The sequence below is a fragment of the Tenrec ecaudatus genome, chromosome 13, assembly GCF_050624435.1.
Source record: "Tenrec ecaudatus isolate mTenEca1 chromosome 13, mTenEca1.hap1, whole genome shotgun sequence".
Lineage (NCBI taxonomy): Eukaryota > Metazoa > Chordata > Mammalia > Afrosoricida > Tenrecidae > Tenrec > Tenrec ecaudatus.
This window is the reverse complement of record NC_134542.1, coordinates 30,707,256-30,723,717: the sequence shown is the minus strand read 5'-3', so window position 1 is coordinate 30,723,717 and position 16,462 is coordinate 30,707,256. Positions and strand designations below refer to the sequence as shown.

Sequence of the window (16,462 nt, the reverse complement as noted above, 5' to 3'; positions counted from 1 at the left end):
CACCGTTCAGCTAATGGATTCAAACTCTTGACCACTCATGCGTAACCACTGCCCCATCACTTGGCTCCTCGTCTTGTTCTGACTGCTGATATGAAATTTCTCTAGTGTCTCACAGACAAGTAATCAATTTGATTCCTGTGTATTCCATCCAGCAATGTCCTTCTGTATAGTTGCCACTTATGATGTTGCATTAAAAATAAGTATTTGAAATGAGTAATTTATTAGTCTTTCAAAATTCTATCTTGATATCTCTGGCATCATTTCTATTACGAGTTCCCATAGTTACTAGCTACTGATGCTTCCCCAAGGAACAGTGGGTAATCATGAAGGAGTTAGAGTCCAGGAGTTCAAACCCATCAGTGGCTCTGTGGGAGAAAAGGTGACATTCTGCTTCTGTAGCAATGACACCCTTGGGGACCTTCTGCGGGCAGTTCTGTGCTCGACAGGATCGCTGTTAGTTGGAATCAACATGATGATATGATAGCTCTTTTTGTTTCCAACTTTCATATTCTAGTCACCAACAATTATCAATGATATCGATTGCATGTTTGATGAAGTTCAATAACAGGAATATTATCCTATCACTGACAGTATTATACTTTAGGAAAGATCTTAAAATATGCTTTGTAATGGTTCATGCATTCCCAGAACACTAGACCATATGATTGTCCAATTCAAATACCTAATATCAGTCCATTTTGGCTCACTAATGTCTGGGATATCAACATTTATGGGTTCCATTTCTTCTTTACAACTTCTAATTTTCCTCGATTCATAATACTGCAGATACTCCACATTCTGGTTATTAATTGATGTTTCCATCTGTTTCTTCTCATGTGGGGTCATGCCACATCAGGAAATGAAAGTTCCCAAAGTTTTAGTCTACCTAAATCATTATGATCAAATCTGCTTGACTTGAGATTTAAACAGAGATTTAAAACAATCAGGAAGGAAAAAAACAAACAAACCAAATCCTACCATAAATAAATACTCATCACTTTGACATACTTCCAGTGTTTTTTCTCATTACTGTTGTGAGAAATTATGGCCAAAGTCTTAATAACATTGACCTTGACCACAATACTTCTTGATCCCGTTAAAATAGGCACTGTGGGACAATGGGCAGAGAATCAGGAGAATTTAAGTTTAATTATGATTTGTTCTCAAAATCTCCAAATGACTCTGATCAAGTGGTTTCTCCCATTAGCTAGCTATTTCCTAGCTATGCAAGGGCAACACAGTTTGCCTTGAATGTCTCTCAAGATGTGGAGATAGGAAATGGCTTTCATAACCTGGGAAACCCCGAGCTAAATGGAATGTCAATATTCAGCCTAGGACAGTAAATACATACATACATACGTACAAATATACAACCAAAGGGAACTATTTAGGAAGAGGTGAAGCTAAGTTTGACCTCCCACCACCTCTTTGACATTTTGATTTTCATGAATGAGGGGCAAAGGGAAAGTTTTCGTCAATGAGAATGCCATTAGAAAATAGCTATAGAATTCGAGGCTAGGGTTTAGAGGTTGGGTAATCCTGGAGCTCAATACTATCTGCAAGGTGGACACTATCTATACTATCTATACAATACTATCTGCAAGATGAAATTCTGCTTTAAAAATAACTAGGATTATTATTACTTGAGCATGCAGATAAGAGAACAGATTTCATTCTGCTCTGCAGAACCATTTTTCCATCTTTTAAATGGATATTCAAACCAGTCACGTACTTGCTATTAAGGTCAGCGGGCAGATGTAATAAAAAGATGTCTGGTCTTGAAAACTGATAGGTCTGAATTGATTCTAACAATTAGAAGCACTAAGTTAAATCCTGGTGTCTGAGCAAAGACAGCCAGACAAGGGACTAAATGGAATAGAGTTATTTAATGCCGGCGAGAGATGATGCAGATAAAATCGACCCGCTCTAGTCTTGCCTTGAAAATCATCCCTGGTCCACGGAGACCTTGAGAAGGAATGGTCTGACAAAGGAGACTGTGCTCCTATGCCACATGGATAAACTAAGCACACCGAAAATCATTAGTCACTTCAGGCTCTTCTCGACATCAAACCTTGTTCCTGGAATGGCCACCACCGCAATACATCTGCTGTAGAGAAAGACGGCAAGCATCGGTGATACCTAAATTGATGGCTTCAGTGGTTCTCAGAGCTCACTGCAAACAGACTTGGATACCCACCCACCCCTTCCATTTTATGTCTTAACAAATCATGCCTGATTAAAACAAAAATATTGTCCTCATTCCGTGCCACGTTTTCTGTTTACTAAGTGGAGTGTATTCTGGAATGTGCCACCAGCTTGAGCTCACTCCAGATCACAGGGCTGGGCAGCCTCACTTACTGCTCTCTGTACACTTCTTTAGCAGCGAAAGCCCTGCTCCCAGCAGACTCGGCACCAAACTCAATGAGTGTTCGTTCCCTCTAACTACATTTTTATCTAATGCGCACATTACAACTATATTTATAGTCTACATTTGGAGTGTCAAGTACAAGATACAGCGGAGAGGGTGATAACTCTGTCTGGTAGAGGGGAGGAAAGGAAGGAGCGGAAACGCGGGTTAAGCGGGTTTCAGGATTTGCCACATTGGGTGAGGGCAAGAGGAGGCCCAAGGTGTGAAATCGCATGGCGTGACATGGGAGTAGGAGGAGTGCAGTCCTGGTGGAGCAAACACTGGTGGGGGCCAGGGAGGAAAGGGCCCTTTGTTTGTTCCATTGCCAGGGAGCTGATGCAGACTCAGAATGACCTTATAAGTCCGCCTAGTTTCCAAGGCTATACATCTGCACTTCAGAAGCAGACTGTCACATCTTGCTCCCAGTAGTGGCTGTTGTTTGGAAACCACCGACCACTTTGTTAGCAGCCAAAGGCTTAGCCACTCCACCCCAGGGTGGAAAGACAGGCAGAAATCAAAAGACTTTGTATGTCAGACCAACAGATTTGCCATTATCCTGTACACAATCATAGCAAGACTTTAATTGAGTGCTTATTATGTGCCAGACATTCTACTGGTGCTTTTTATGAATCACGCATTCATTCAAGCAAACAGCAACCTTAAGAAGTGAGCACTATTGTTATCTCCACTCTAAAGTTGAAACAATTGAGACTAAGAGAGAGTAAGGAGCCCTGGCATAGTGGTTATGCATTGGGCTGCTAAGCTCAAAGTCAGCAGTTCTAAACTGCTGACTCTAAGAGAGAAATCTGAGGCTTCCAATTCCCATGAAGGGTTCTGGGAAACTCACAGGAGCAGTTTACCTTGCCATGTAGGTCACTATGGGTCAGAGCTGACTCGATGGCAATGAGTTTGTGGGAGAAGAGAAGGTTAGAAACTTAGTTAAGATGAGGATTTTTTCCCCAAATATACAAACCAGGAAAATGAAGATTTCTAGTCATATTCTCTGTTATGTGGCAAAACACAGGCCCACTTCAACACCCTAAGCTTAGAGTGCTACTCCAGTGGGGGGTAAGAGTCCTGGATTTGCCAGATGCTTCTACTCTGTGTATGAAAACTGTTGTACAATAATTTACTCAATCCATAGTAGTTACTAGGTGGCATAAACTGTTAAAATTTGGCTTCTAGTCAAAAGGTTGGTGGTTTGAACCTACCCCAAAGAGCTTCAGAAGCCAGATGTCTGCATCTGAAAAGTTACAGACTTGAAAATTCCATCGAGCAGATCTGCTGTGTGCACATAGGGTGGCGATTAATCAGAAGCAACAGAACAGCAACTAACACCAACTCATAGGCCGTGAAGACCACTAGTTCCAAACTAAGGCTGAGGTGCCCAGTGCAGTTATTATTCGGTGCCTCCATTTTGACAACAGAACAAAACCCAATCTGGTTCTGTGCCATCCACAAAATCAATGTTTAGTCCACTGTCGGCGTCACTGTGTCAGCCCATCTCACTGAGGGGATCTTCTTTCCCCTGACCCTCTACATTACCAAACCTTATGTCCCTGTCCAGGGCCTGGTCCTCCTGACAACAAGCCCACAGGACATGAGGACTAGTAAGTCTCACCATCTTCAGTTGTGGGGAGCATTTTGTCTGTTCTTATGGCCAACCACAGTATATTCAATCTTCTTCAGCAATATCATAATTCAAAGGCATCAATTCTTGAGGGCAATCGGTGTGATTCTATGTTGAACCCACTCACCAGATCTTCATTCCCAATACTTCATTCATTACATTACATTTGCACACTTTATTAGAATGCTTCACTTAGTTTCTTGAACTTCCTTTTGAAGTTTCCTGTGCAGCTCTTTTACTTCACTTCTGCTATGTGCTTTAGCTAAGCCATGTTCAAGAGACTATTTCCTTTCACTTTAATGGCCACTGAGATAAACTGACCCAGGGGCTGCGACACCAGGCTCAGGTAGAACAAAAATGTAAGGACGGTACAGGACAGTGCAGTATTTCATTCGGTTGTACCTAGAGTCGCCATAAGTTGGAACTGACTCAGTGGCACCTAACAACAACAACAACAGTGGGCAGTCTTCCTGGGCCTCCTTTGCACGTTCCTAGTCTTCTCTCTTTCCTCTTATGTTGGAATGTGTCAGAGCTTCATCTCCCTGACTTGTGTTGTCATAGCTACCCAGTCTAGTTCTTGTAGTTCTTAGATGTTTTCCTTGGTAGCAGTTACATTGCAGCTCAATTAGCATGTACCTAGGCTTCTCATTTGCTCCCTTATTTGCTAAATAAGAGTCTGGATAAAGGCCTGATGGTGGCTCAGGGTCCTTGGCTGTGAAGTTCTCTTCCAGAATCCTCCCTAGCTTCTCTCCAGGTTCTAGTTCCAGAAGGCTGACTGTCACATGAGGGTGAGTCCTCCTCTGCTACAATGCCTGTCCCATAAACAATTACAGCCTTGGAAACTAAGAGGGGCAGTTCTACTCTGTTATACAAGGTTGCTGTGAGTCAGCATTGACTCGATGGCAGTGAGTTTTTTGGAGTGTGTGATGCTGGAGATGACACCACATTGGGAATTAGCAAAAGGAGCCCCTCTCTATATTATTCTCTCTCATTACCTACAGTTTATGATATCAGGGCCCAGAAGTGAAACCTGCTATCTATAATTTTTTAATGTAGGATATTCATAAGGGTCCTATTTGAAGATTTTTAACTGTGGAATGATATTAGAGAAATATTAGATTTGATAGCCTTTAGGAGACAACTTAATCAAATTTGCTTCAAATGGCATGATATCACTATCTTTATAATCCAGTCGCCAACACATGGACGCCTGAGTCACCGTTACTACATACACTCAGCCCCCACCTACCTTATATCTTGAGGTGTCCCAGTTGTGGACTATGCGCGCCGGGATGAGGAAGCTGTCGTCCACGTGGCAGCTGCTGCAGTAGTACCAGCCACTGTAAGTGCACACCTTGGCCTTCCCGTTGGAAAGGCCTATGGATCGCTGGCAACCTGTTGACGGCAAGTGAAAAAGCGGCTCTGATTGTTGTACTGTCAACACCACTGAGCAAGACGATGCCACCTTCCAGTTAAACACCAGTCTTAGGGAGATCATTTCCTGAAAAAACACCGTGCCACTTGTTTGGAAGAAGGAAACACCTGTTCTTTGAATTAACTGCAAGGCTTCCTTCTTTGATATCACACTCGCAAATCATGGCCTAAAAGTGGCTGCAACATAAAGAGTCACAATCTGGCATTTCACTTTCTCCTGGTGAGGGTTCCAACCACAGGGGGGGGGGGGCGGGGGAGGGAGGGTTTTCCTATTAATGACTGTGACAAAAACATTTTTGGAGGGAGCCAAAGCAGGACTCGGACAGGCTACACTGTGGACAGAAAAGTAGAGCTGCCCAGGAGAGAGCATCGGAATAACTAATTAGAACCTATTTACATATTATATTTTTGTGTACTTTCAAGCAGACTTCTCAACAGCGCTCCCAAATGAAAGGGCATTTGTAGTAGGAATCACTCCGCATGTTGGATCAAAGCAAACACATTCTTCCCAGTCTCTTTTTGAAAGTTTTCAGAGAATGTATTCAATTCATAGGAACAAAGACCTATCACACAAGAGAACCCACTGGTCTTTTAAAAAATTTTATTATTTATTTATTGCTTCCCACCCCACTTCAAATCTTTAATGAACACTTGCTCTGAAGGGCTTAGCTTCCCCTCTGATAGACTTTCGGAAACAAATGTCACCATTGAACGAGGTCCTCTTTTGCTGCATGTACAGTCCATTTCCCAAGTGGTTTTCACTAAGGACACCCAAAAGAATCTGTTGCTGGGGACCCAGGCAGAGATTTGGGCATACTTCTCCACAAAAGCCCCATCTATCTTCTAAGAAGCGTACTTCGCTGGCTCAATGGGCTGCAGTGTGGTGCTGTTAGAGCTGGGGCCTTGGGGAGGAGCCAACCACCTTCCCTCTACTTTGCCTGTGCCAGCAGCGGCCCTCCCTGCTCTGGTCAGCAATGGGGAAATCTGCAGGTGACAGTAGTGAGAGATATGGAGCTCCAGGGCTGGATCCTGGTGAATCTCTCCCAAAGGAAAGAAGCCAGACTCATGCTTTCTACGCGCCGATCAGGCTCTGGAATTGAGCCTCCCCCTCATTTGCAAGATGCAGTATTTTGGATTTGGTAGGTAGAGACCTCTTGAAGAAAAGGAAGGGGCGGATGAAAAGAAAGAAGGAACAGCAGCACCCTTGTAAGCGTGAGAAGAAGCGTGTGAGGGGCCTGGCCACTTGCTCTGTCAGAAAGCAGAGCACGGAGGGAGCGCAGTGGGTGGCTCCCCCTCTGCGCTGTAGGGAGAGATGCCCACAGGGCCAGGGCAAGCACTGCCCTCCCTTCTTCTTGCCAGTGTCCTGACAGGAGACAGTGAGCTGTGGGCAGCACTGTGCAAAGTGCAGCTTGAAGGCCTGCCCTTGGAGCACAGGTTCTTCAGACCAGATTTGATGACGTGCTGGAAAGACGAGGCTCTCTACTTCTGTGAGAGTTCCAGTCTCAGAAGCCCACAGGGGCAGGTCTACCCTGTCCTACAGGGAAGAACTCGGTTTGAGGTTTCAGGGTTTGGTTTTGTTTTTACTTGATAAGAATCAGGGAAAAGGTCCTAGAGAATTTTGTTTGTCTACCTTATAGTGTACATCATTGGCTCGTTGATCAGTTAACTTGCAAAATCAGCTGTCACATTTGGAATACAAACAAAAGTTCTGCTTCTTAAGCCTGGGATTAGCACAGAGATGGGCACAATGTTTAAATGACTGGATTAGGGAGGCAGCCATGTCTGCGTTGTAATTTTGGTACACACTAAAGAAAAGAGCCAAAGCACGCCTGAGCCTCACCCTGGGTCCTCCACTATCGGAGGGGAAAGACTGAGATGAATGAGACAGAGAACATGGATGGGACTATGGCTAAAGAATCTTTTTTTTTTTAATAAATCATTTTATTGGGGGCTCTTACAGAACTTATAACAATCCATACATCAATTGTATCAAGCACATTTGTATATATGTTGCCATCATCATTTCCAAAACATTTTCTTTCTAATTGAGCCCTTGATATCAGCTCCTCTTTTCTCGCCTCCCTCCTCCCTCCCACTGTCTTTTTAATTATAAAACATTTTATTGGGGGCTCGTACAACTCTTTTCACAATCCATCCATCCATCCATCCATCCATCCATCCATCCATCCATCGTGTCAAGCACATTTGTACATATGTTGCCGTCATCATGTTCAAAGCATTTTCTTTCTACTTGAGTCCTTGAGTCCTTGATATCAGTGCCTCATTTTTCTCTTCCCTCCTTCCCCCTCCCTCATGAACCCTTGATAATGATAAACTATTATTATCTTTTCATATCTTTCATGGTCCAATGTCTCCCTTTATCCCCTTGTCTCTTGTCCATCTCCCTGGGAAGGGGTTATAGATAAGTCATTGTGATCGGTTCTTCCAATCTCCCTCCACCTTCACCATACCCTTCTGGTATGGCTACTCTCAATATTGGTCCCTAGGAGTTTATCTGTTCTGTATTTCCTGTTTTCCCAGCTCTTATCTGTGTCCATGTACATGCTCTGGTCTAGCCAGATTTGTAAGGTGGAATTGGGTCATGATAGTGGTGGGAGGAAGCATTAAAGAACCAGAGGAAAGCTGTATGTTTCATCATTGCTACACTGGCCATCTTTGCCCCATGACCCTTCTGTCAGGGGATGTCCAGTTTCCTGCAGATTGGCTCTGGGCTTCCACTCCACCCCCCCTCCCGCATCATTCACATTATGATTGTTTTGCTCTGGGTCTTTGATGCCTGATACCTGATCCCATCAACATCTCGTGATTACACTGGCTAGTATGCTTCATACATGTGGACTTTGTTGCTTCTCAGCTAGATGACCGCTTATTTATCTTCAAGCCTTTAAGACCTCAGATGCTATACCTTTTGATAGCTGGGCACCATCAGCTAGCTTCACTACATTTGCTTATGCACCCACTTTGTCTTCAGCAATCGTGTCAGGAAGGTGAGCATCAAGCAATGACAGTTTAATAGAACAAAGTGTTCCTGTGCTAAGGGAGTACTTGAGTGGAGGCCCAATGTCCATCTGCTTCCTTAATACTACACCTATAAATATATGTACATAGATCTATTTCCCCATCATCATATACAAATATATTTACATGTGTACATGCCTGTATTTAGACCTCTATAAATGCCCTTTGCCTCCCCGTTCTTTCCTCTATTCCCTTTGACTTTCCTCTTGTCCCGCTATCATGCTCAGCCTTCATTTGGGTTTCAGTAATTCCTCGCGGTTACATTGCCCTTGATCCAGTCCTACCAGATCTCCTACACCCTCCTCACCATCGATTTTCAGTCACTTGTTTTCTTGTCCCTGGGTTTGTTAACACCCACTTCCTTTCCCGACTCCCCATCTCCTATACCCTCCCCCAACTGTCATCCCATTGTGTTCACCTCCAGCTTGTTTATCCCACCTATCTTATCTAGACAGACACGCAGAGATAATAATAATCAAAAACACAAGACTGAGCAAAACAAAGCAACAACAGAAAATAAAACAATAGCTCCAACAACAACAATAACAAAAAGCCTATAAATAGTCCCAGGTCTATTTGTTGTCCTTTATGAGTGTTTTCTGATTGAGGCTGATGGAGTGCCATGCCCTGGCCCCACAGTCTATTTTTGGTGTCCCCTGGGGACTTCAATGCTCTGCTCCCCTTACTGTTCTTCTGCATACTCTTAGTGTTTCACCTCGGTGTAGTGGGGTCAGAGCGGGCACAGTTCCTGAAGTGTGCCTCTAGTGTTGTCCCCCGTAGTGCTAAGGGTCAGGAATTTCATGCTAGGCTAAGGAATCTTACATAATAGTTATGGGAGATGGAACACAGGGTGAGACACTGAGAAATGTCTATTGAGAAATAAGTTATTCAAGACTTTTCACATGGAAAGCTGGTAATATAGGCGATATCTTCTCAGTTCTAAAATCCATGAAAAATATTAAACTCTAGATGAAAAAATCAGATGCCTAAAACAAATGCCACTGAGTGTGTATTTTGTTCCCAAAAAGGCAGAAAGAATTCACTAGTGCCTCCTGGAAATGAAAGGACCAAACGAGGAAATCAAGGAAAATGCATCAGATGCCGCCGACCATTGCCTGCTATGAGCAGGCCTGCATGCTGTTGTTGATACTGCCCGTGCCTTATATGGAGTCCCTCCAGACTGCAGCCTTCAAAATTACTTTACCCATCCATAGGTCTTAAGACCCTTGACAGTGAAGGCTCTTCTGAGGGGATGGACACTTCATAGCTAGACAAGGAAACCAGAAACCCAAACCAAATCCACTGCCATTGAGTCACAGGGACCCTCTAGAGCAGTGGTTCTCAACCTGTGGGTCTCGACCCCTTTGGCGGTTGACCGACCCTTTCACAGCGGTCTACCAATTCATACCAGTGGCAAAATGACAGTGATGAAGTAGCAATGAAAATAATTTGATGGTTGGGGGGCACCACCACATGAGGAACTGTAGTAAAGGGTCGTGGGATCAGGAAGGTTGAGAACCGCTGCTGCAGAGTAAACAGAATTGCTCCCTCAGGTTTCCAACACTGTGTCACTGGGTACAGGAGCGGAAAGCATTCTCTCTCTCCTGCTGGAAAACCGTAGGCACCCGCAGATACCATTCTGAAATGTACTGACTGGTTGTTTCCAAAGCTATGCTGAAAGCATTTTTGCTTCTTCAGGAAAGAATTGCTCTCTGGTGAGTTTCATTTTATTTTCCTCTACAAATAGCTTTTATAGTGGTGAGAAATTATATATGAGAAGCTGTCACTCATTGTTGGCCAAAACTTTGGTTCATAGCGTTCTACAGCACAAAGAGCTGACGCAGGTTAAACAGAGCAAGTAACTCACGGGAGGCAATGGCGTGTACTTTGGCCGACACATATGTATGACAAGGCACGCTGGCAGTTGTTGAATGTACAGAAGCTGTTGCTAGGAGAGCTATGGCCTTAAGAATAAAACAGAAGTAAATGACTCTGCTTGAATATTCTCTGCAGTGACATGGCAAATCCCTCTAAAGCCTCCGCACTGCACCTGGCACACAGCGAGTGCTCAGGATACTTTACATCTACAGACAGAGACACGGAGACAGGCAGATGAGACCAACAGATACCAATTGTTCAACACAGAAACCAAAACACCAAACCCACCGCCATCAAGTTGATGCTGACGTACTGTGCCCTTAGGACAGGGTAGAACTGCCCCTGAGTTTCCAAAACTGTAACTCTTTATGGGAAAGAAAGCCCCGCTTTTCTCCCATGGAGTAAACTGGTCACCAGGGCTCCCATCTATTACCCCTCAAGAACTTGTGCAACTAAGGGAACCAAGCAAGTCTCTTAAAAACAAACAAGAAACAACCCTCTAATGGGAATATAATTGGTTTAAATTTTTTAAGTACTCTGGAAGTTATTAGGTGGGATTTTGTTGCTCTTGCACTGAATTTTTAAGTAGATAGTTTAACTTTTGTGGTCTATGTTGTATTAGCAGTGCTAACAAGGAAGGAATAGTGTAAAAATTGCAAGAAAGGTAAGTATTGCTTATTGAAATTTTCAAGACATCATATTCTTGCTAAACTCTATAATGCTTGTTTGTTTGACCTCATGGAAAGTTCCTAATGCAATTAACAATGATGTTTAACAAATGAGTAACTACTAAGTCAATTCCTAATTTAAGTAGCTTTTAGGAGCTCCGGCGGCACTGTTGGATGACTGTTGAGCTGCTAATCAGAAGGTTGGCAGTTCAAAATCACCATTCAATCTTTGGGGAAAAGATGAGGTTGTCTGCTCCCTTGGAAACCTCCTATAATGTCACAGTGGAATCTACTTGATAACAGTGGGGTGTTTTTTTTTAAGTAGATTCCAACTCAAGTTGAAAAGTGTCAAGATTTATTAGTCTTTCAAGTAAACAATGATTGAGAACCTAAAGTCAATATTTAGCCAAAATTTATCTTGAAAGGCAATAAATCTTGATTTTGCTAAGGCAAGTAAGTAAATACATGCACCATTCTAGAGTCTGACTGCTCTTTTATCAACTAAATAACTAGCTTGAGTTGTGAATTTAATAGTCCATGATACTGATTTTCACAAAGATGTTAGCTGTTGACTTACTCCTAATTTTTCTTATAATGTGTTGATACCAGCATTTATAGTAGTATAAGCTAAGAAAAGTTTAATAATGGAATGGTATAAACTCAGTATCATGTATTTTTAAATCAGTCTACATTAGTATTTCCCCCTCATCCTCATTTCCCTCCTAACAACCCATAACTGAACTTGCTTATCTCTGTCTCTGTCCTTCCCCATTATAATTTTCAAGATGATGTTAAAGAGTTTTACAATGAAAATATTAGGCAAATGGGTAAACACACATTTACACATAGTGCTCACAATATATCAGACACTGAAATATTTTACATATTAATTCATTTTACTTCTCAGATCAATTCCATGAGGTAGCTTTTATCCCCTTTTCACAGATGAAGAAACTAAAGCATAGGATGATAAAGTCATTCTGTACAAAGATGCACAGCTAGTAAAAGGAGCAGGCTAGTAACTGCACACACCATCCATCAGTTAGAAAGGTGGATCGCCGTGTAGCTCTCTCCCAGTGGTTAGGTAAGGGGCTGCTAAGAATGTCAGTGGTCCAACCCCACCTGCCACTCAACAGGAAAAAGTTCCACAAAATTGGGACTGACTCAATGGGTTTGTTTTTGTTTGTTTTTAAGCGCCTCACAAAGCGGTCTGGTTGTCAGATAATATGTGCCAACATGACACTGACAAACATCTGCATAGACTTACATAAAATGAACATATGAGGATTTAGCTCATTGGTGTCACCTGTGACTGAAGTGGGGGGTGGGAAGCAAGTATACCTAAGGTGGACTGGAGATAGTAACAAAAGGTGACCAACGGAGCAGCGGTCACAAGTAGGTGTAGATGTCAAGGAAACCAGCATGAACATCGGGAGACTTGAGCTGGGCTTCGAGTAAGATGGCTTTTGAGAGAGGATAAAAAGGCTTACGTCAGAAAAATGGGAGCATATCTGAAAAACATCTAAGCAATCTTGTTGTCTGAAGCTCAATGTTTGTAGAAGAGTGTTGAATAAAAGCTTGGAGCAAGAAGGGCTGTAGGGAGGAGACGAGCCATTCAGGGTGCAGTGTAGCAAGGATGAAACATACAATTTTCCTCTAGTTCTTGAATGCTTCCTCATCACCACTATCATGATCCCAATTCTACCTTACAATCCGGCTGGACCGGAGGATGCACACTGGTAAAGATAGGAACTGGAAACACAGGGAATCAGGATAGATGAACCCCTCAGGACCAGTGAAGAGAGTGGCGATACTGGTAGGGTAGAGGGAAGATAGAGGGAGAAAGGGTGAACAGATTACAAGGATCTACATGTAACCTCCTCCCTGGGAGACAGACAATGGAGAAGTGGGTGAAGGAAGATGTCGGATGGTGTAAGATATGACAAAATAATGATAATTTATAAATGATCAAGGGTTCATGAGGGAGGGGGAAAATGATGAGCTGATACCAAGGGCTCAAGTAGAAAGCAAATGTTTTGAGAATGATGATGGCAACATACGTATAAATGTGCTTGACACAATGGATGGATGGATGGATTGTGATAAGAGTTGTACAAGTCCCCAAGAAAATGATTTTTAAAAAGCTTGGAGCAATAAGATCAGAGAGTCAGACTCCTCAATGATCACGGTAAGTAGTTCTTACTAATCAATGTAAGAAGAGCTAGAGTTTTTGGAGGCAGAATAGTTAATTTATTACATAAGTTGGAGCTTGAACAGGCAATGAGTCTGGGAGTGGGAAGGGAGGAAGAGAAGGCATTGCAATGGTAAAACGCAAGTATTTGGATATGGAGAGCACAGGACGGGAAGCACCAAAGATGCTCAAAGTTTGTTTGGAACATTATATGCTTACAAAAATAGACTTCCGAAGACTTGAGCTACCAAAGGAACGGATTCCTAAAACTCTGCTGCCGGAGAGGAATTTACTTTTAGTGTATGAATCAATTTGAACTAGACTTTCTGTTACTTGTCATTGAAAGTATTGATGAGATGCTATATAAGGGTTGATATTTTTATTTCTATAAATATTTATTTATATAATATTCTATTAATTTTATATTTAAATATAAGATGCTGAAGTCTTAGATTATATATCATTAAAAAATCCATTGCCCTTGAGATGATTCCAACTCAGAATGAGCCTATAAAACAGAGTAGAACTATCTCATAGGGTTTTCAAAGCTGCAAATTTTGATATATCGTTCTTCGATGGAGTGGCTGTTGGGTTTGAACCACCAACTTTTTGGTAAGCAGCAACATACTTAACCACTGTACTAATCAATATGCATTGCAGTAGAAGGCATTTATCACTTTATAAAGAAGTGAGGGAAAGAAGGGGGGGTAGTTGGTAGGTCTTGTTTATCAAGAACACAGTAGTTATCAACCAGAGGGAGATTTTTGTCCCATAGGGAACATTTGCAATGTCTGGAGATTGTTTGGGATATTATAACAGAGTGGGGGGAAGAAAGCTACTGGCACCTAGTGGGTAGAGACCAAGGATGCACCCCAAAATGTTATCTTACACAGGGCAGAATTGTCTGGCTGAAGATGTCAGTATTTCTCCCATTGAAAATCCTTGTTTCAGCACAAAGTCAAGAGGGCAAAATAAGAGAGGCCTAAACTGACTGTACTTAGGCACTTCCCTCTGCCAGGCCTGGCTGGGCCATGTTTTATGGGAAGGAAAGCCTTTCGTCAACTTCACTTTCTGATCAATGTGCTAAGCTAGCTTACGGTAAAGAAGGGCAAAGAAAGAGAGACCTGTCCATATTGTACCACTATCTGCTAGTCTACCTGCTAGTAGTGTCTCCTCCACGCTTGGGCTTTTGTTGGAATACTTGCGCACCAATAACGCTCACAGGAAGAACACCTGCAGAAACCCAAAGGGCCCAGCTAGCTGATTATCTTAGGCATCCACACCCCTGATGATGACAAGAATGCTCCTTTTTCACAGTCCATCTCGTGACTGCCATCAATTCTAGCTGAAACATTGGTGCCAAACTGTGTGCCCCACATGGCACCCCTGTAATTCAAAATAGGGGAAGGAAGTCAAGCTCACCATCCTTGCAACAAGACAAAAGCTCGGCTGAGCAACTCGGGACTTACACATCTAGACCCTTGGGGAAGAAGTCTAGTGTCATGTTACATTGGACTCTCAACCTAAAGGGAAAATTCATACTACCAATCCAGTTTTTAAAATTTGGTATTTTATAATGAGAGTAGGGAAACCCGGAGGGTTAGGGGAGGGCGGGATAGAAGGGGGGAACCGATCACAATGATCTACATATAGCCCCCTCCCTGGGTGATGGACAATAGAAAAGTGGGTAAAGAGAGACGTCAAACAGTGTAAGACATCACAAAATAATAATAATTTATAAATTATCAAGGGTTCAAATGAGAAAGAGGAAGGGAGGGAAGGGGAAAATGAGGAGCTGATACCAAGGGCTCAAGGAGAAAGCAAATGTGTTGAGAATGATGGTGGCAACAAATGTACAAATGTGCCTGACACAATGGATGTATGTTTGGATTGTGATAAGAGTTGTATGAGCCCCCAATAAAATGATCTTTTTAATTTGATATTTTATTTTTATGTTTTTTTTGTTTGTTTGTTTGTTTTAGATCATTTTATTGGGGGAGTCTTACAGCTCTTAAAACAATCCACATATCAAATGTATCAAGCATATTTATACATATTTTGCCATCATTATTTTCTGAATATTTACCTTCTCTTTTTTTAAAAACATTTTATTAGGGACTCATACAACTCTTATCACAATCCATACATATTCATACATCAATTGTGTAAAGCACATCTGTACATTCTTTGCCCTCATCATTTTCAAAGCATTTGCTCTCCACTTAAGCCCTTTGCATCAAGTGCTCTTTTTTCCCCATCCCCCCCCTCTCCCCCATATCCATGTATTTTATTTATGCTGACTTAAAGTATTTGTCTTGAAGATGGAGTGTGGTTCAGTAAGTTACTAAATGGCTCTTCTACTCAAAGTCTTTATAATTGCCATCAAAGGATTAGGTGGTCCCAGGCAAATAAGGTACATGGGACTTTAAAGAAGGGATCAGTCACTCTTGCCATCTTGCTAGGTTTAAAACGAGCCATCTCTGAAATGGCGTTGAGGATGTCACTACCATCAAGAAGATGAACCTGTAGTGGAGCATGTTCTTTAGCTGCATGATCTCTGCCCACTGAAGCTCCAGGATACACACACGGGACAGAGGGCTTTGAGCCAGAAACGTTGTGGAGACACACATGGTGGCAGCAGAGGCAACAGCGCCCAAAGTACAATACAGGGCAGTGGACTCCCTCGCACATAAAGCAAGAACGCCGAGCACCTTTAGGTTGGATTGGGGTGCCTCCGGTATTTAATCAGGGGAACTAAGTTGGATGATCCTTTGAGTTAGCTAGCATCCAATGCCTTTGGATTGACACTTTTGGTAGAGTGCCCTTTGGAAATGTATTGGCAGTGCTAAAGTAGTGTGTAACACTACCTGAGCAGGGCAGAAGTCAAAGGGCTGTGTGGTTCCTGACTGGAAGAAAGGCATTCTATTCTAAGCATTTCTGATCTTTATCTGCAACCTGTTAGCTCCCCTAATTAAAAAAAAAACACCCAAATTGTGAATATGGTCTTTCAAGTTCTGTGTGGCCAATGCAATGCCTTAACTAACCCAGCAGAGCAGACCGGAATGGCTTTGTCAGAACTGGCAAGAAGATTGGCGAGCAGACTTATGGCTGACCTCCACCTCATAGGAATTGACCTAATGCTGCTGCTGACTTTGAGTCTCCTCCCTACTTCTGAAGTAAGCTAGATGCTGCCTCCATTGTCCTGCTTACAATGA

The 16,462-nt window shown here is 42.6% G+C and overlaps 1 protein-coding gene across 1 annotated transcript in view; it reads right to left on the bottom strand.

Moving 5' to 3' along the window:
* The window catches only part of PLEKHM3 (pleckstrin homology domain containing M3), a 196,805-nt gene that overhangs the window by 119,558 nt on the left and 60,785 nt on the right, over positions 1-16,462 (bottom strand). The window contains exon 4 of the mRNA XM_075528977.1: positions 5,287-5,432. Coding sequence (XP_075385092.1) covers positions 5,287-5,432 — 146 coding nt within the window. The remainder of the gene's footprint in view (positions 1-5,286; positions 5,433-16,462) is intronic.